At 44.9% G+C, this 21,043-nt stretch overlaps 1 protein-coding gene and 1 long non-coding RNA gene across 2 annotated transcripts in view; one reads left to right on the top strand and one right to left on the bottom strand.

Annotated features, from left to right (window-relative positions):
- Positions 1–15,067, bottom strand: part of LOC6730268 (zinc finger protein 1) — a 23,029-nt gene extending 7,962 nt beyond the window's left edge. The window contains exons 1-3 of the mRNA XM_002105515.4: positions 14,445–15,067; positions 7,351–7,514; positions 6,344–7,054 (exon numbers count right to left, since the gene is read on the bottom strand). Coding sequence (XP_002105551.3) covers positions 6,344–7,054; positions 7,351–7,514; positions 14,445–14,541 — 972 coding nt within the window. The 5' untranslated portion in view covers positions 14,542–15,067. The remainder of the gene's footprint in view (positions 1–6,343; positions 7,055–7,350; positions 7,515–14,444) is intronic.
- Positions 1–21,043, top strand: part of LOC120285021 — a 23,609-nt gene extending 2,566 nt beyond the window's left edge. Inside the window, exons 5-6 of the long non-coding RNA XR_005544250.2 lie at positions 439–452; positions 19,197–21,043. This is a non-coding gene — a long non-coding RNA (uncharacterized LOC120285021). The remainder of the gene's footprint in view (positions 1–438; positions 453–19,196) is intronic.

Below are 21,043 nucleotides of genomic sequence, written 5' to 3'. Positions count from 1 at the left end.
GCTAGCTGCTTAATTAATTTAATTTCATCTGAACCGTTCGTTTGTGAGAGGGAAAGCGATTGGGCTGGGTACACACGGAAAAACGATGTAGATTATAGACACTTTGGATGAAAAAAATGTGGTTTTGGTCCTTCGACTCGGATCAACCCGTGAGGAGCAGTTGAGATAAAAGTAATACCCACCCTACACTTCTGCCTCTGGGTACTTTCACTGTTCACCTTAAGTTGACGCGGTTCAACTATGTACATATGTACATATGTATCAAGCGAGTCTTTCGGAGCTGATAAGCGCACACTATCACTATCAATCGATTTCGAAGAGGCGCGTGTGCTCGTAAACAATCGAACCGCCGAGCGGATCAGGGCCGGGATGTCGAGTGGGATGCGGATTAGGCGACCAAAACAATTACTAACCCCTCTCTATCTCTTCTCTTTGCAGATAACCTCGATCAGGTGAGTACAAAAATAAATATTACAAGTATTTGAAAGCAGCGGGAGGCTGACTACTTATCAGCAACTTATCAGTGTGAAATACCCAAATTCGAACGAAAACTAGCGACCACACGCAGTGGCAGCGTCTTCAAAGCGTTCGTCAAGTTTAATTGTACTGGGCGTAGTGTGCGGATGGTCCAGCAGTTGCATTTTAGCCTGGTTAATTGCGGGCGACAGGCCTTTTGGCTATAATTATAACGCATCGTAGGTGGGCGGCTGTCTTTGGACCGGGCCGAAAATGGTGCGCCCCACCAATAGACAAATCAAACGAACGAGACACGCTAAGATAATGTCTCGGCGCGGACAGAAAGCTAATTTGTGAACGTATTTCACGATTGCTGGCTGAAAAATGCCTTATGCACTGAGTGACATGGGAATTTGGCCATAATAGCGCGCATAATTGGCCGTAAAAGATGATAGTCCAAAGGGAGATCGTTCGGCTTTCAAAGTGTCAACCCCAAAGGCAAGCAAACAATGTTGACAAAATACCGAACGATGTCGAAGTGGGGGAATACTATTTATGGGGGTACATTGCGGCTCGAAAATCTATGGATTTTGGGATAGTAAAGAATGTTGGGTGAAATAACTTGCATATACATTTTTATTTTGCTAATGAATTATCAAGCCAAATCCGGCTCAAAGGACCAAAACACATTGGTTTCTCTTGAAATGTAGCAATAGAGTCCTAAAGTTTTGGAACGCGCTGTATGCGGTTTGTCCGCATAGACTTGTCTATATTGTATCTGATAGATATAGAAGCGCACCTGTCGCCTGACGAAATGCGTAAACAAAAATAACAAAAAGCGACAAGCTCAAAGTTTCTGCTTCTGTTTTTGTTTTACTCTATGTGATTCTTTTGAGGTCAGGCAAATAGAAAAAAAGGCAGAATATTAACGACGCCACAAAGAAATGTTTAGCGCAAAAAGATGAAACGAGGGAGAGGAACTCGAGTGAAAAATACGACGAACATAATAGTGTCTGATCTCTAACTGCTTTATAGCGAAATACGCGACCCAATTTTTAGCTTATCGCCTGGCAGCTGCCGCCCCACAAGAAAATAGTACTAAGACATCAGTGGACTACGACTGATTAGGCTTTTCAAATGAATGAAACCCCAAGTCGGGCCATTGACGTACCTTTCTGGGAAGGCAGAGAGAGGGAACTAATTGTAGTACCTCGTGGAATCGAGGAGGTCGGCGGGTTATCGCGGGAAAACCTGATAATCCGGAGGTAGAGCGCGGACTTCTGATCGGTTAATTTATTGTTTTTTGCCGAGGAACAATGAGGGATGCCATTACGTATTGCTGGGCGGGTTCATTAACTTTCCTCGGCGCGATCATCGCTGCATTAAGTCCATTGGGAAATTGATTAACACGCGCAGTTAACAGGGAAATACTTTTAGCCATTGCGGCCACTTCGCTGCCGCATTTCTCAATATTTTATGGCCGCTTTGTGCAGACGACAAACCCACACATACGTATAGGGGATCTGCAGCAGCGCTGGGATTTAAAATTATTAATTTTCCATAAATCATCTCGAGTTCAGTCGGAGGCGCGGGTAAACATTTGCCCAAATTTCTGTTGCTGTTTCTGTCTGCGTTTCGTTTTCGATTTTCATTCGCCAACGCAGCGACAAATCAAATTTAATTGTTTATAAATAAAACGTTTTTCTCAATGATGAGGACGCCCTGATTTCGCCGCCAGCGAGAGAGCTGCGAAATTAGTTGCGTATTAGGCAAACATAAATTAGGCGACGCCGCGGTATAAATTAAATTTATCACTCTTGATAAAAGCCACTGTCTTGGGAAATTAAGGAAACGTGTCGCTGAAAAACATGATTTGCTGGCCCAGCAGTTGCTGCGCTAAATTCGCAGTGTTGCGCTAACTTTTCCCAGTGTGGCTATCACTTTTAGCTGGAAGTAGTTTTAATCAGCCGTTCCAATGAAACACTCAAAGCTGTGCTAGTTTGGCTCATGCTAATCTAGGTTTGTATTCACTTTCCAAGACCATTTTACAGTGTTGTAAGCGTCTGTTTAATGTACCAACCCTTTTAAGAACTTCAAGAACTGCAATTTGAAACTTCTGCTGTGACTTTCTCAGGAGTCGTCTTCAAGTGCAATCTCTTCTCACAATCAGACTGCCCAATGAAATGTCAAGTGCTCCAGTATCACATCGTTCCGTGTTCCTTTAGCCCCTCGACTTTTGAATTCCCACTCTCCCTGCGCATTTCTCATTAAACATATCAAGTAACAACCGCACAATAAACGTCACAAGTAAAAAAACCCACGGGACTTGCAGCGAGGAAAGCGGAAAAGTCGGGGGAAATCGTCTGAGGAATTTCCATGTGAGAAACTGCGCCACAAGCGGAGCCACATAATTTATGGCCCTCACGGTGAAAGTTGAAATAAATCTCAGGAGTAACTTAAAAATAAGAGAAAGAAATGAGCAAGAAGTTTTAACTGCAGTCGAGCGCCTGACATGTGGAAAAGGCAGGTGAAAAACCTGGGGAAAACCAGGGGATATCCTCAAGGAAACAGGAACTCCCAATGATGATGATGATGATGTGTTTAGGGGAATGGGAGCCATAAAAAATGATCCTAAGACAGGGGTTTTCATTTGAGAAACTGAAGTGGAAATGGAGATGCTGCAATTAGAGTCATTTAAAAAACTAAAATAAACTAAAATGATTTGTAAGCGTGTAGAGCGAGATTATGAGCCAATATAAATATCCTTTGCAACTAATTAAAATATTTAAATGCCACTGACCATAAATCGTAGTCTCGCTGTGTTTAAAAGTTTTTTAATTTGTCTGCTTTAATTGCGAATAATTTTGAAACTTTTAACGGCAGCAAACGCCGGCTCCCCGTCACCTTTGACCTTACGGAGTCCGCAGAAAAGCATAAAAATACATTTAAAAGTGGGTAGACGAGCAAATAAAGGGTTGAGCGAAATAAATTGCTATTAATTTTTCACTCGCTCCGTTCGTCAAGCGGCGCCCAAAAGACGACGACCCAATGTGGATATGTGGACTGGCAGCAGTGGCAGGACTCGCAGCACTCGCAGGACTACACCTAAAGTGCATATAATTTTTCAATTTGAATTGTCTGCGCCCTGCCCCAGTTTGTGGCGGCCAAAAAGGTGGCAAACCGGAAACGGAAGAGCGGAAGGCAGCAAGCCAACCCACCAAATGAGTTGTGGCCAAAAAGTTGCAGCCATGTGCGTTTGCAGTTAAGCAAATATTTAATTGCTGCACTTTTTCTGCTGAAAGTTGGCCAGGACCTCTGCTTTTTTCGCCCGTAATTTATGACCTGCCATTTGCTCGGCCGTCTGCCCCTTTCGACCAGCCCGCCCCCCTACCCCCTCCCCGGTTAATGATGTTGACCTTAAAAACAAATGTTGAAATGTTGCATCAACAATGTTGGATTGATACGCCCACCCCGCTGCCCCCGCCGTCCAGTGTTGTCCAGCGCTTTAATGCCTTTTCAATAAATGCGTTGCCTACTTTTGTGAGTCGACAGCCTGATTTCCATAATGAGCCATTTGTCTCGTTGGCCGAGAGGGGCGGCATTATTGTTATTTCTGGCACTGTTTTTGTTTGCCGCATAATTAATTGTTTTCACACATAATAATTTAATACGGCGAACACGTGTAAAAGCCAATGGCCAACAATATTAAATAAATGCAATGTGCCACATCAATTATAATTGGTTTGTTCGTATAGTTTGCACACTTGGCCATGTGTCAATGTGGCTGTTGCCATTTTGGCCTTTTCGCATGTGTTTAAATGTTTAAATGTCATTAACGAAGCCGTAAATTATATGCAACCAGCGTGGGCAACTGGTCGGGTGGCAAAGAGGGGCAAACAGAGGCGGAGTTGCAACTCATAAACCTGCTCTTCAGCTCCAGAACTGGCCAACTTTATTAGCTTTTGGCCAGGCTGGCAATCATCGCGGCTTAGGTAAATATTAATAACGGCCAGCAGTCGTGAAAAGTGCAAAAAGGCAATAGAAGGGTAACTGTACAGTGGGCTAGGATAGGATTTTGGAGTATATTCAAGCAGAAAGATGTATTCAAAATTCTTGGAAAATCTACAACTAAAAGAAGAGAATACATTTGAGTATGCCTACTATTCTCTACTATCAAGATATGATTATTCAGGTTAGTCCCTTAGCAGCACTTTGCTCCACTGTTTGACGAAAAAACCTGAAATCTCATCTCGCATTTTTTCGGGGTGGTGTCAAACTTTTTCATTTCACTTGTGCTTTCTCCCCCCAAATGGGGAAGGTAAAAGATACAGCCCCCGAAAAAAGCATCATACACGAAAAACAACAACAAACTAGCCATATGAATTTATGACCAGCAGAGGTGGGGGAGAACTTTGGATGGAGACTGTATTCAGTATTGGGGGAGTGCAACAAAATTATAATTTATGTGGCTTTAATGGCCGCTGGGTAGCTCCAAGGTGAACCAGTTCCCGCTCCGCCTCTCCCTGTGACCCCTGACCCGTCTCCACTTTCTCCTTATCGCGTATGTGACGTACGAGGCAGGCCTGGGTATTTTCTTTTTACAACTTGTGTGCCGCCACATAAGGCCAAGATGGCGACGAAGGACAGGAAAAGCGGAGGCGAGTGGCAAACCAAGTGGGCGGGGTCGTGCGGTTAGGTGTTATCAGGTTCCACTTGCCTTAGGCAACATTCATTTCAATGCCTTATCACGCAGGCAGGCCTTAGGAAAAACAACAACTGCACAATTGGGAGTTATGAGCGTGTGACTGACAGTCTTCCCCCATATTTCTACATATTCCTACAAACACACACTTTTTATGCCCCCTGTGATAACACCCCCAATTGTTTTTCCCCGTCGCCGCCATTGGGGAATTTCGTTTTTACTATTTTTCCTTTGGTCCGGTGAACGCCTACGTTTTATTTTTATGCCCCTTATCATAGTTTACTATTGTTTTGTTGTTGCCCCACGCCGATAAAACAAAAGTCGAATGGCGGTAGGCGGTAGGCGATAAGAGTGAGGCGCGTTTCTCGAACGCGTCTTTAAAAGTGCCAGTGCTTGGGGCGTGCACGGAGAAAAAAACCTTGAGGTCATATGTGAAAAAACTAAATTCGAAGTGAGTAGTTCACTCTTAGTCACTATCGGGTGTGCTGTTTGTTTTTCGAAATATGTATATCTTCGCTACTTGCGTTGCTGTTTTTTGACGATTTGTCAACAGGAAATGTGCATAAGGTTGGCTCGGAATCCGGATCGGATGGCCTGGGGTTTGATTGGATGCCGTACTTGGCACCGCACTGCCGTTATCGGTTGGCTCATTTCCCGTTAGCCGCGAACAAAGCCCACGCATTGTGCTACGCCCGCCGTGATGTGTTCAAAGATCAAGTGCCCCCAGAACCACCTCCTCCATCCCTGCCCGCCTGCATCCATCTCGGGGATTCTGACTCCGACTACGCATGAGCAGCGATCTGCAACACGTAAGCAGGCGAAGGGGATAAGAACAAGTAACTCCTCTTATCGGACGCTTCCAGGAATTTCGATCCTCGCACCGCATTCCGCAGGTTTAGTCACTGGGTTCCACGGCTTCTCGAGCTGATTGTCTAACCAGAAAACAATATTTTCGACATGTCGTGACTGACTCAAAGCTATTATCACTTCTCGGAAATATGCGTGTATATAAAATATTCCTAAATATTATTAGGTATACTATAAACTCTGCCTCATTCCCTACAGAACTTCAGCCTTGACATTCTTGCGATATCTCTACTCTTTAAATAGTTCTTTGGATATTAAATTAGCACATTGATAAGCTTTGTAAATGGGTCCTACTTTTGGATGGATGTTTGAACTCACCTGGGAGACATTGCTGACCGCCGCCGGACCGCAGGGCGAGTGGAGCTGCTCGTGCTGCTCGAGTTGCTCGCGGCTGGCGAAGGAGGCGGTGCACTGCATGCAGGGATAGGCGCCACTCAGGTCGCCGGTGGTGGAGCCCGGACTGGAGGTGGAGCGCGGGGCGCTGAGGTCCAGGTCGTAGGCGGAGTTGCTGCCCACGCTGCTGTTGCTGCCGGGCAGTTGCGGCGGCAGCAGCATGGCCATCTGATGCTGCTGCTGCTGCAGTTGCTGCTGCTGGTGGTGGTGCTGCTGCTGGTGCTGCTGCTGTTGGCTGGGCGAGCTGGCGGTGCGGGCGGACTGCATGGCCAGGGAGGCGGCGGCGGCCATGAACTGGGCGTGCAGGTGGGGCGGCAGCTGGGGCGGCGGGTGCTGGAGCTGGGCGAAGAGGTCGCCGGGGGTGAGGGAGCCAGGTGAGCACATGGGCGACATTTTGTTGGCGCTGTTGTGGTTCTTGGCCAGCTCGCTGTTGTTGTTCATGGACTGGCTGCTGGTGCTGTTGTTGTTGGCGTTGGCGGTGCTGCTGTTGTTGTTGCTGGCCAGCGGCGACTTGGCGTACCGCCTGCTGCTGCCGCTCATGTTGCTCTGCTCGTCCTCGGCATCGCTCTCCGGCTGGGCAGCTCCGCAGTTCAGCTTGTCGTGGGGATGCTCGCTGGCAATGTGCTCGCTGAGGGACTGTGTAAGTGAATAAAAAGGATTTAAATTTATTACTTTATTAAGATGGCGCTTGTCTGGCGTTTAAACCCATGAACTTAGCCCTATTATCTTTGAGTTCAACACCATAATCACTTGATATTTCCCCCACTTCAATCTTAAATGACAAAAGTTCTTTAATTGCGTAAGCTGAATTACTCTTAAATTACTGAAAACCAATTTTCAAGAATTAGTTTTAATTGTTTTGTGTTTTTTAATGAGTAATACTTATTTGTACTGCTTAGTAACTAGGCCTTTGTTGGCTATCCAAATCTTACCTGATACTCGGTGAATCGCTTGTGGCACTGGGTGCACTTGACCAGAAAGGCATCTGCAGCGGCACCTGGCTGGTTGGGGTGGGCATCCTGGATCCCACTGGATCCGGGATTGCTGTGCTTCGGCGACTGGTTGTGGTGGAGCAAAGTGGAGGCCAGCGAGGGAACTGCGGAGAGATGGGGAGGAAAACAAATTAACTGCCAGATCGTTTAAGAACCATAAAATATGCAAAAGGGAACTCGAAAACCAAATGAGAAGTATGGAGTGTGAGGTGCTGCAGAATCCACAGAGAGAAATTCGGGGCTAACTTACATATGAAGATGAGAAAAGTAAAAATTAAGAGCAGTGGGAACTTTAAAGTAACTAAGAAAATGTATAGATTTAAAACTGAACGGTTGATTGAATCTTATTTTCTCTGTGTTCCCAAGAACTGGTGGATCGACTTAATTTCGTGGCAAATCAACTTCGCAGGCCTTCACGCAAGACTGAAATCCGTAGAGGCGATGATCTCATGGTTTCTTTCGATCCGCCACAGAAACCAAAAAAAGCGAAGAAAAGAAAACAGAAACGGGCAAAAGAACCGAAGAAAAGAAGTGGAAGAATTGAAGAACGCACGCACACTTGAGAGAGAAGAGTTGACTTAATCAGTTGAAAAAAGCGTTCAGCCATGGCGAAGAGAGGAAAGAGACGGGCTGTGTGGGGCAGACAGAGAGGCAAGACGCGGTCCCAGAAGATTGCTGTTGCTTTGTTCCCCCGAGGGTCACTCAATTGCCCTCTCGCTCTTGCTCTGAAACTTTGTATCTGTATCTGGAAGGTGGAATACTTCACAAAATGGAGTTTCTGTTCTTTGGGTCTTCTGTTTGTTTTTCCTATAGAGTGAGTAGAGGGCACAACAGAGCGAGTCTTTGTTCCCATTGCCATTTGATCGCTACCTTAATTTAAGCCAATTAACTGGCGGCAGACGAAGACAGATACTCAGATACTGGAATACTGGAATACTCAGATGCGCGATACTCACATACGGGCACTGAATGAATGAACCCTGTTTTATCGCCACCTTTCTGCCAGAAGTATCTGTATCTGAGGGCTGTCGGTTCAATCAAGCGCAATCTACGAAAGTTCATTGCACGTTTTCACTTTCAATAGTTGCAATCTTAATTGATTTCGATGCGGGCTCCGATCAAAAAGGAATTAAAACCGATGATACTGCTTCATCGCTGGATGCCTCCCACCTTCTCACTTAAGAAGCCATTAAAAGTCATTATAGGACAACAGCTGAGACACGTAGATCCATATCTTTGGATTCCGTATCTTCGGACTGTATGCTGTGTATACAAAGAGTTTATAATTTTGAGTCCAAGAATTTATATCGCCTGGTCCGCCTAATGACATTTTTATTGAAAGTTGTAAAACGACAACACTTTTTTATGGCCCTACATTTTGTTTCATCAGCATAATGTGCTACACAGGAAAATGCGCTAGTGGGGAAAACGTGGAGCTCAACAAGTGTGTCACCAGCTCATTTAGCCCAATCAATTCTTCATAACCGAGGAATTATTAACGCAATCGGTTTTACACTTTTATTTTTCCGCCCCGTAACGCTGCTGAAATATTGAAAGTGTCCCGCAAATTAATTTCAATTTGTGCGGCGCCGAAACGAAGTGAAAAGGAATTTCTTGTATTTGTTTCTGCTTTTTTTCGGAACGGAACTCGAGCGTTTTTCGTGTATTTCTATAGGTTCGGTCTCATCTTTCGGTTTCAACTATTTTGCGGCCAACGCGGACCAATTGAAGTTGATTGATAGTGTTAGGTGTGGGGCGGAGAAATCGGAAGAGAGAGCGCCGGGCATTTGAATTCTTCAAAGAAGAAGGTATTTGAAATCTTTCATTTCAACCTGAACTTTATGATAGATACTATAGTCAGGCATTTTGAAAATACTTTCTAAAATTTAGAGATATGAAAATAAAAGCCACGAATCTCCTGCTTTGACAGTTGCCAAAATGTTGATTGGGGCATTATGTTTTTTATTTTTTAGGAGGCTTGCGAGGGGGGACTTCTGGGGCAATTTATGTTCGGCCGCACGTTTGCCAAAAACAAAACCAAAACGCCAGCAATCAAAATCTAGCCGAGGGGAAATCTTCTGGAACGATGTCAAGTGTTTGCTGCCGATTCGGATTCGGATTCTGTTTTTTTTTTTTGGTTCACCTGTGCGGTGGAAAACACGCGCAGCGAAAAATATTCGAAAATAGGGTAGATAAACGGATGTGGGGGAGGTCTGAATATTATAAATAATACGTAGATGGGCAGGCGGCGTAAATCAATGGCAAAATAAGCGAGAAAAGATACATTTGTATCTGCAGCATGGACGGACACTCGAGATACACCCACTAATTTTATGTGCTCGTTTTTATTGCCAACTTTTATTAGCCAGACATATTTCGACTAAGCCCGGCTAATGCAAATTTATTTATTTCTCCTGCGCCGTTCTACGCTTTTGAAAATTCAACATTTTCATGCGAATAATTTATTTGCTCCCCGAATTTTCCACCTGACTTTCCCCAGCTTTTCCCCGCTGCCAGTGGCCAAAGTGTTTTTTAATATTTCACTGACAGCCGATTGTCACGACAATTTTCGGCGCTCCCGCGTCGACAGGTGAGGGAAATTCTTTGGGGCCCGGAAAATTGTTTAGCGATTGCTGACGCAGTTGCAGACAAATGGACGACAGGTGGCGCCCGCTGGCGAAGCGGGGTTCGATGATATTTAATGCAAATAAACATAAATTCTAGCACTTAATTATAAACAGACCTCCGGGCCTGCGCTCATTTGCAGTCAATGAACGTGGTTAGCATATTTATGATATAAATTGCCTGCAAATGAGAGCGAGTGCAAAAACACTTAGTACAGAGCTAGCTAATTGCCAGTGGAAAAACAAAACGCGAAAAAAGGGGGAAAAGCGAAAAACGACACTATCAGACAGTCGCAATTAATTTGTAAATGAAAACCTGTGGGAAGGTTTACGGCTCAGTTGTTTGCCTCGTCGAGTTTCAGACGTGCGAATACTGATGGGCGCAATCGAGTGGAGAACGAGCCCGTCTCGAATCGAATCGAATCGGAATTCCAGGAGGGTCCAAGTCCGATCTCAAGTGGCAATCGGCTTTGGGCACAGCACACATGTGAGCGGCATGTGGAGTTGTCCCGATAATCGCTCTAAATTTGGAATGCCCTTTCGAGGGCTTGCCTACCTAGAGATCCGTGCACTGAGAACAATTGCCAGCGAAAGATACGCATTATATGAAGGGGTTTCTGTATGTTCACTCCTCACTCCTTCGAAAATGTGGCTTTGAAGCACCAGTTTCTTGCAGTGTCGCACCTTTGCCCTGGTCTACTCTCCACTTTCGAATGGGCACAAAGGTGGCCACGTTGTGTGCCCCTTCAAGTGGCAACTGTAAAGGTGCAGATTCGGAGCCAGACGATCGCCTATAAATAGAGTTCTCCTTTCTGCCCTTTGCTTTATTTGTTTGTTCAGCAAGCTGATGCTGCGTGCTGCTTGCTGCTTGCTGCTTGCTGCCTGCTGCATGTTGCACGTTGCACGTTGCTAGTTGCTGCTGCCACGTTTATTTTATTTGTAGCATTTTGCTTTGCTGAGTGTGAAATTTTAATAGCCAAGCGAGCCGTGTCCGCGTTCGTGTCCCTGTCCTTTTTTCCCTGCATCTGCACATATGCACATATATAGTAGCTCTATCTGGAGGGTAGGGAAACATATGTGTCCCGGGGCGAACTATTTCTGCGATTTACCTTGAAAAAATATGCAGAAACGCGTGTGATGTCGTGGTGTGGGCGTTCTACGCTCTGAAATTGGAGTTGCAGTGCGTTGGCGAGCCGAAAGCAATTAGAGAAATATGCCACAGAGGTGTGTTCAAAGCAGGGAAAATCGTGGAGGAAATGCCCGGCCATCCATGAGATACTTTGGCATCTTGTTCCTCAAAGGCAGCGAAATAGTTACTTTAATTAGTTTGAATAATATGCAAACAAATTTAATACTATGAAGCACTTTAACGATAGTGATGAGTTATTTGGAATTGCCTTATTAATATACATGTATAAATACCGAACTGAATACGAAAAACTTCAGCCAGCTGAAACGTACTTCATTAATTCAGCAAGTTACAACCAAAGTTGGGCTTAACTTGGCTAATTGATATTCACTTGGTCCTCTCGACTCGTGTATAAATTGTACGCCCTCGAATAAAAAACTCCGAAATAAAGCCCATCGAGTGCAATTGAAACTTTTTCAGCTGGCGCTACCACAATAGAGCTGTTGACTATTTTTGTTTATTTAAAACTTTTAACAATTATTGTGCAATTGTGCGAAATTTATTGCAATTGAACGCCAATCAGAAGGGAAGTGCCCCCTGAACCCTCTCCGCCCCACCATTTCATGGCTTTCCCCGGGTTTTCCACTCCGGTTTTTCTCAATGCCAGCAACCGTTAACCAAAATCGTTTACATGTTAAATTGTGCCTGCTCACTCCTTTTTTTAGAGCCTCCTTTTTGGCGCTGCAATTTTGCCTGCCCTTTGGCAACACCTTTTTTCAGGGGGGTTGCAAGGGGGGTGGCAATGGGGGCGGGGGGGCTGGGAGCACCCTTTTGTTTGCGTCGATTTTTTGGCACTTTTTGTCGGGGGGCAGCACGGGTAGCAATTGTTGTCTCGTGGAGCGCGGCGGGCATTAAATAAATAAGAAAAAATATATTCGCAAGGAGGCGGGCTGCATTCCGTGCAATTTTCACTTTACAACTGTTTCAAAGTTATCTTTGTTTCAATTGTGTGCACGACGGCGGCAAAAAGCGAGCAGCAAAAAATATTGGCAAACAATTTACTTTTTGGCCAAAATGCGAAATAAAAGTAAAATGTGGCAAATAATTTGCCCAAAGCTGCGGCAGGTTGAACACGGAATAAAGGGAATCTGCAGCAGGATATCAAAGAGGACTTTCCCCTCATTGATTTATTGTCCTTTTGTGTTTGTTGCAAATGGGGAGCTTCCCTTCTCTATTTTTTTTTGCTCTGTAGCTCAATTGCAATTTAAAGACACAGTCTGTTTATTTTGGGCAAAGTCGGGCCGGAGTCTCCAACTCCACTTGAGATAGGCATCGGCAAAATTAATCATCTTTGCATGCCAGTTGCCAGATAGTTTGTGGGGCCAAGTTTGTTTAATTTCGATTACCAGCTGGCGGGGCAGCGTCCTGTGCTCGGCGAAAGATGCAGGATGAGCCGGCCAGGAGTTATAAATGGCAGCACCGACAGCACCAGCATATAAAACTGACATCCACTGACAGCAGCCAAAATGATTAATTAGACAGGAGGCAATCTTGGCGCTGGAACACACTAGGTATTCCCAATCGAAGATGCAAATGTCAGATAAATGTTTAATTTCTGCTCAGTGTGAAGATGGGTGAAAATGGAAATGGAAATCAGCGCTGATTTAGTGACTAAATACATAGAGTATATTTAGCAAAGGGGCGTAGTCGAAGGTGATAACAGGCGACAGGTTTTCGCCAGGGCGAAATCTTTGATTTACGGCATTTTGGAGCCGTTTCGAAATGCGACACAACACACGCCGAGCAGCCGGAAAATTAGTACAACTTGACTAGCTGGCTGGCTGGCTGACTAGCTGGCGTTTCCCCCGGCTTTTCCAAAAGCCCAGCGAACAGCATTTCGTATGTTGCCGGCGATTAATATCCATCGCAGTCGCAGCTGCCCAGCGCCATCAAGCGGCTCGGTTTGGCCAGGGAAGAGATGGAAAACAACCGGAAAGTATACGGATCGGAGATACGTATGTGGGCCAACCTGTGCGCAGCCATCTCTGATCGATTAGCCAAACTATCGTGTTCGAGGGCTTTTAGTTCCGCCCACAGAGAACGGAGCTGCTTAAATAGCCATAAATTATAATTTATGGCTGCGGTGTTGCCTCCGTTTCCACCGAACATGTGCAATTAATCCGTCTCCTTAGCTGGCTTATCAATTGTCAGCGGCGGAGTGGACCGATCCGGCACCGGCCGAATCGTGGGCGTTCCCCGCATTGCGCCATCCCCAATGCTCCCCGCTAAGCGTTTTCAATTAATTTCGGCTCTTTCACACCTTCCATTTCAGCCGATGAGCTCTGCCCACTGACAGTTTTATGCTTTGTTTACACTCGATAAACAGAGTGGCAAGCGACCAGCAATATGGCCATAAAACAGGTTCTTCAATGGAGGTGCGGCCTGCGTGGTAATGATGGTGCTGGCCAAGTTAGCTACCTGTCGTCTGCTTTCAACCTGCGCATGCGGTTTTCCTGCTCAGGGGTAGCTGCTACCTGCTTCTCGGTGGGTGGAGATTACTGGCAAGGCGGCGGTGCTGTTTCGGCGGTGCCAACAAATCAAATTGAGATGTGGCTGCAATTGGTCGGCGGCCACTGGGAGGAACTGAGAGGAGGCTGTGCCTCGAGGGCAGGGAATAATGCCATTATTCAAGATCGACTGGCCGTCTTTCATGCGTGAAGAGCGTGATATGGCCAAGATATATAAGAAATCGAATGATCTGCCATGTTAACCCGTACTAAATTTAACTATATGTAGTTATAGCTCATGGAAAAGGACTTTAATAGCTAGAAACTATCGAATGATTATAGTTCGAAAACAAAAGCGCATAGAAGTCGCACAAAGTGACCCACTTTTCTCTCGGTGTGCTGATCGAGCAAACTTTTCGGGCTCGCTCTCCTTTTTGAGAACCGGAGCCCGTTCTCTGCGTAGGAGTAGGTAAGGGTAATTCGAGCCCTGCCCCGATCCTTACTCGCCGTTTATGAGTTTGTTTTTCTATAGCTTCTTATTCTTACGATCCCCTGAGGTGGAGACCACACATACACCCAAGATGGCGGATGGTTTCTGGGAAACTGCTAAGCTTGCATGTGGCTCTTTATTGAATCTTCAAATCGAAGCTACCGAGACTTGGCGCGCGAATCACTCGAACACAGAGTTCTACGGCACGGCTGGCTGATAATGGAGGCGGGTTGGGCATGAATCACCCGAGATCTGTGCTCCAGATCCGCGTTCTGATCACTTACACTGCATGGCGAAGGGGGAGGTGGAGGGCATGCTCTGCTGAATGATGGTATCCTCTTGGCCGAAACGTGAAGACGACGGCGCCAGACAGGACAACATTTGGAATGCTTGTTGCAACACTTGCTCTACTTCGATGCGGATAGTTTGCTTGGCTAGTTGGCTAGTGGGTTCTTCTGGGCTGGGCGTTATTTCTTTCTTATAGAGCACACACGTGTGGCGGCCATTTGGGCAAGGGCCTTGGGTTTTTATCTTTCGAACATGGGAAACACTGGGATTTTTCTTCGCGATGCGCCGCTGCGAGTGTCGCGTTTGTTTTTATTTTGTGGGCGATTTCACAGATCTGCGTTCTATATCTGCGTGATTCTACTGTGTGCTGCTCAGAGTTTTCTCTGTGGGGGAGCGACGCGTGTGCTGCCGTCGCGACGTCTACGATGCAACTGAATTCAGAGTTCTAACTTTCGCAGCATCAAGCCAAATCCGAGACCGAAACAGAGACCGACGTCCTCTACCGAATCCGTCGGATGCGAACTGAGCGTTTCGGGCGAGGGCGATACGGGGTTCTACGGGGTTTCCACGGAGAGCGAGTGAGAGAGGGCGGCGCTGCTTGTGTGTGTGCTCCGTGCCACCACCAGCATAATATAACGGTGTAACGGTTCACCGTTCCGATGTACGAGGTGATTCGGGCGGGGGTAGTGTGTTGGTGCTCTAATGCTTTGATGGGGGGTGTGTTGGTGGTGGTGCCAGAGCAGCGAGAGCGCTTTCTACTTAACATAACAGCTCGCTGTTGTCGCATATCGTAAATGTTAAGCGCTGTTAGTGCCTCTCCTCTCGTAGTCCCGTGACGTAAGCACTACGTAAGGGTGGCCTCTGCTGTTCATCGCGCTGCTCGTAAACATATGGCCGTTCTGCGGGATTTGACTATATTAACACTTGCCCAAATTTCGGTTTTATTGATAAAGCGACTTATGAGTCTTTCCATTAACTTTTCCGCCAACCATCAAATTTATTTCGGTGTTATTTCGTTAATACTCTGTGCTGCTGGGTATCAATATTAAAGTGTAGAGCTTAAGTGATTTACATATTTAATTGTTCTGATTAGGAAATATTTTGAATAAACAGTTTAATACTTAGAAATAAGTAGGAATCATCTGACATTCCTAGAAAAGAATAGCAACAAACGAGTTTAATTATATAGTTGTATTATAACTTCAATTTCTTCTGATGAATCAAGTTTATGGCAAAATATTCCCCGTGTGGGAGTTACACACATATTTATGCATATCGCTATGATTAATTCCCCACTCAAGAAAGCTTTCGATCGTTTTTCTTTCGGGGAAATTTGGCGGTGCGATAAAGGGGATTTTTTCCAGGGAATCCCTTAACCCTTTCCTGGTCACATCGCTGCGTTAACGGACGAAACTCATTTGCACTTGCGATTGCAAAATTTCCTCTGCTGCGATTTCCGAGTAAGAAATACCGAAATCGTTCTGCGATTGCCACACATTAATGACATCGTTTGCTGATGGGCGAGTTCTTGAGAATGTCCATCAATGGACACGTCTACAAAATGACAGAAGAACAGAGATCCAAGAGATCCCGGAGAAGCGAAGAATTCTAACGAAGAGAGGAGAATGCGAGTGGCTTGATTCTTTGGCTCCATCAACAAGTTTCGGAGGCCCCTTGGGATGTTGCTTTTTTTGTACTTTATAGTTTGCTGCTCAAAGAAAGATATACATTTGAAAACTTAAAATATAAATGGATAAAAAGATATTTATGGTATAATTTCTGTTATCGAAAAAAAAAAAACAAAAATTCTCTCTTTGATAAAAAGCAAAAACAAAAAAAGAAAAGGCGGACTCGACAACATAATAAACAATTTGTACATTAATTTTTAATGCGGTTAACATGTGTTCCCCCTCTCCCTCGCACACCCATACACTCCCAAACGCGGTCGCTACGTGTGTGTAAGTGTAAAATAGGTGGAGCTTCATAATTTTCTCACTTGAAACGTACTGCCATGAGCGGGAAAGAGAGCGTCGGCGGTGCAAGCGAGAGAGAGAGAGAGAAAGAGATAGCGAGGGAGAGGCCGCTTTTTTGTTGCCTCGCATTCATTTTGTATGTTATGTATGTTAATTAGTTGCCGTTCACTCGCGTGCGCGTGTGTTGAGTATCTGTGTGAGGTGGCGTGGGTGTTTAATGAGAAGCGCGCAAGGTGCGCACCAGAGAACTGCAAGGGTGGCACTTTTTTACCACTCGACTCACACCCTACAATTTTGTGTGTGGGTGCTACCCGCCACGCACATCGCGGGTACTAACAAACACACAGTATAAATCTGAACATGTAGACAAGACACCCCGTTGTGCGCGCACCCGAATCAATACGGTGCTCCGCGTCGCGGGTGCCGATCACACACTGCCTAAAAAGGGATGAGTGAGAAAAACACTTGTGGGTATACCGTTAAACACATGGGTGTTTCCAAAAATACTCGGGTGTTTCCAAAAATACTCGAGTGGTCTCGTAGGTAATCGAGTCACAGACAAGATGCGTAACTCCATGCGTTTTACACTCCATACGTTTACACACTATTCTTTCGGCGTGGCTCTAGACTTTGTCGAATACTTTGTAAAATATGCCCTTCATCTTATTATTATATATTATTATAATTATATATATTATATTATATTTTATTATATTATATATTATTAATATAATATATATATATATATATATTATATTATATATTATTATATATTATATATATTATTTACGTTATTATTATTTAAATATAGATTATAGTAAAAATAATAGTACATAATGTCACAAAATTCATTTCAAAAATGACTTTATATAAGAATATTTGTCATTAGAGTATTCAGGTAGCGACGTGTAAAAAATTAATAACGGAATGATTCGAAACGGGTGGCACCCATTGAGTCCATCAAAGACGTGAGCACGAAATTTTTCTTGGGTATTCCCTTTTACCCTTCATTTCTTATACCCGTCACGCTTCCTCCCATACAAATTTTAGGCGTACAAAAAATGACCAGAGAACTGCAGCCCGCATACAAAAAATGACGTGCGGCCGATCGTTGACTGTGCGTCCACTCACCCAAACGGCTCTTGCGCAGCAGGCCTCGGGTGGTTTTTTTACTCGTAACAAAAACACAACGTCGGTAAAACACTCGAGTATTTTGTGTTGCCGCAAGTAGGGTGTCAAAAAAAACGGGGTGCCTAGAGTACCGAGTGTTTATCGGGTGGACGTAGAGTGCGAGTGGCGGGCTGCAGTTCTCTGGTGCGCACATTGGTCGTCCATCGGTTGCACCTGTTGCGCTCGCTCGATTGGCGGAAAAGCCCCAGGGAAAATTGGAGGCTGATGAAGTGGGGAAATGACTCATAAAGATATATGCGAGAATGAACCAGAATAGATACTTATGTCTGGACTGAAAAATAATTCATTTCTTTCAATAAGGGCTTACTTCGCTCGTACCTCACTGAGTTTTGTAGATCTTAATCCGCCTTCATATTTCATATGTATATATTTTTAATCAGGATCAGGAGTACTGTTTCCCAGCACTTCCTGTTCCCCCAGGAGTTGCCCTCATTAACCACGTAATTGACACACATCCGAATCGAAATTCATCCGAGTTCAATGGCGAGTACCTTCAATTACCACGTCCCGCATTCGCACTCGAGGATTCGCTTCCCAGGCTCTCGAAGGCAACACCCACTGTAAGTTCTTCATTTAAATTGGATTTGTCGATCATTTTCCGATTGCCACTCGCTTGTGCTTCTTCGACTTCGAAATTCTCACCCACCGCTGCTGGTACCCACATAAAATAGTGTTAGCTAAGTACTTTCGGTGGTTCCGCATTGACGTCATCGACGGGGGAATCAATTAATTTCACTTTACAATCGACGGATCGCCGAGAAGTGAGCAAAGGACTCTGGGAAAAGGCAATCCTTTTCGGGGTGTTGGCTGTAAATCTCAGATCTCCAGATGGGTCATCGCATTCCCACACTCCTTGGGATTGAATTGCATGCATGTTTCTCGTTTTTCCACAATTTTTAATTAGCAGTAAACTTTGCGCGGCCCCGAAAAACAAAAGAACCCGAAACCAATTCAATTCGAAACCGAACCGAAAAGTAATGACAGCATAAATACTTTTCAGAATGTGGTGGTTCTATATGGCATAGAAAGTGGTGTGGTGTGGTGGTGGTGCAGAGTGATGCACATTTTTGGGGTCGCCGCAAACATCGGACTCTCGGCATCGGAATCGAAATCTCAAGTGTCCTCTGTTCTGCGGCCGCCTTTGCCTCATTTCGTTTAACACTTTATGTGACATTTAAGTGGCGGCGGGGAAATGTCAAATTTCCTCATCGTCCCCAAAATGCATGTACAGCGGTCTAAGCCCCATTTCCCCCCCTATTTTTCAAGGGTTAGAACTTGATTGGGGCGGTGGCTTTAGTCAAGTGTGTGGTTCTTGTGTGGGAAGATTTTCCCCCTCGTGAAAAGTGCTCGTCCCAGGCGCAAAGTGCGATTCCTGGTTTGATTTTCGTGTCTTGGAAATAATGAAATATCACAAGCAGAGAGGGTTACAGTTGCCACTAATTTAGGCAATTAATTAAATGTCGAAAATCATTAATATGTAACCTTTAGGCTTATAATTATTAAAATTTTTAGTGAACTATTCATTAAGACAATTTGATTGACTCACTTTAGCGCCCTGCTTTCTTCCTCCTCTAATCCTTTCAGTTGATCCTTGAAGTGTGCCCACAACAACTGTTATCCTTGACAACCCGAACAACATCATCATCATCCTAAACGTTGTCAGAGCGATCATCGTTATCTGTTTTCATAACTGTCAATTGTTGACTTTTGTTTCGAACTGCATTTGAATGTCGGCGCACAGCCTTAAACCCCGTGCCCATTTTCATTCACGAAAAGAAAAGCAGCTGGAAAAGGTCCTTGCGGGAAAGAGAGGGCAGATATATTGGAAATATTTGGGCACGTGTGCGTTGTATGGCATTGATTTTGTGGTTCGGCTTTTGTAGTCCTAAGCAGCCTAACGGTTTACCTGAACTATCGAGGGAAATCCTGTAAAATAAGGGCTTGAAAACGTAGAGGAGTGAGTTTTCCGAATGAGATAAGAAGTGTGAGAGAGCTAAAGAGAGATCGAAGTTAGCCCGCATATTTTGGAAAACTTTACCGTTTCCCCACTCGAATCCGGTAATTTAATATTTTCTAGACCGTGTTTATTTTACGCAAAAACTGTTTGCGTTGCGTTCGAGGGAAATTAACGAAAATTGAAACAGATACTAGGGCACACGTCACAGGACTCACGCTCAGCTGAGCAAATACTTGAGTCGGTTCTCGAAAAGGTTGCGGACACGTCCTTCAAATAGATGTAACATTAGCTGCTAAAAGGTTAAACACTCCGTTGGCCAGGAAATCTCGAAAAGCTAATAAAAAATGCAAAACGAAAGTGCAGCCATCTCCGCCGCTGTAGAAACAATATTCAAAGTATAAAAATAATAATAAATCCCATTTGGCCGCCGGCAGCCCGTTCAATGAAAACAATAACAAACAGGCAAAGGATCAGGACACGCTCGCCAGCCGAAGTTTACCTTGATGCGGCCGCATCAGCGGACAAAGTGAACAAACAAATAAGCAAATGAACGCTCGCCGAAAAAGCACAATAATAAAAATACAAAAAAATTAAGCAAGCAGCAGTGGGAAGCGAGATTGCGGCACGCGTCTGACGACCTACCACAGGACAAAGGAAAAATCCAGGACTCGCGAGCGGAGAAATCGAGCAGCAAAATCAGAGCGATTCAGACTCCGCACAGTGGGGCCAAACCGGAAAATAGTTAAGTTATTCGATCGGATTTAATACGAGCACCAAAAGTAGTATTTTTAATTAACTTAGCATATGATAAAAGATAATCGACACTCTCAAATACCTGTTATAAGATACAATTAAGGAATTTCAAGTTCAGGACATTCTAATGTTTTCGTTGCACTTTTGCAACAACCTTTGACCACTGTACCCGACCAGCAACCAGCTAACGGGCGAAAAAAACAAGTTTCAGTCACCTTTTTTCCGTGATTGGTGGTGGATTCTTTGGTTGGCAGTCAGACAGAAGACAAAAGTCAGTCACATGTGCACATGGACCATGGAACATGGGACACGGGGTTTAGAGGGATGAGGAGGCCAGGGCTTCCACCTTTCGGCTGCTGCTGTTGTTCTTTCACCTCAATTGCAGCAGGAACTGGAATCGAGATCGCATTGTTGACATCATCGCGAAAGGGACGAAATCAGAAGGCACTGTGGGGTAGTTTTCTGCCCAGGATCAGCCCTCATTTGGCCATTTGGCCTGCAGCTACCTCAGTTTGTTGTAAGTAATCGCCGTCATCATCATCATCAGCCTCATCGATGGGTGGAAAATGGCAGGGCGGGCGTCAAGGACAACTGGCGACAACATGTGCGTCATCGCAGTGGAAGCCGCCACGTTTACTCATTAGGTTTGGCCCAAAAGCGATTTTCAACTTTTTTTTTTGGCCCGAAACGTATATATTTGCGAAATTGCGCAGGAGATTCG

Source organism: Drosophila simulans, chromosome 3R (genome assembly GCF_016746395.2).
Source record: "Drosophila simulans strain w501 chromosome 3R, Prin_Dsim_3.1, whole genome shotgun sequence".
Classification (NCBI taxonomy): domain Eukaryota; kingdom Metazoa; phylum Arthropoda; class Insecta; order Diptera; family Drosophilidae; genus Drosophila; species Drosophila simulans.
This window is presented reverse-complemented; position numbering and strand designations above follow the sequence as displayed.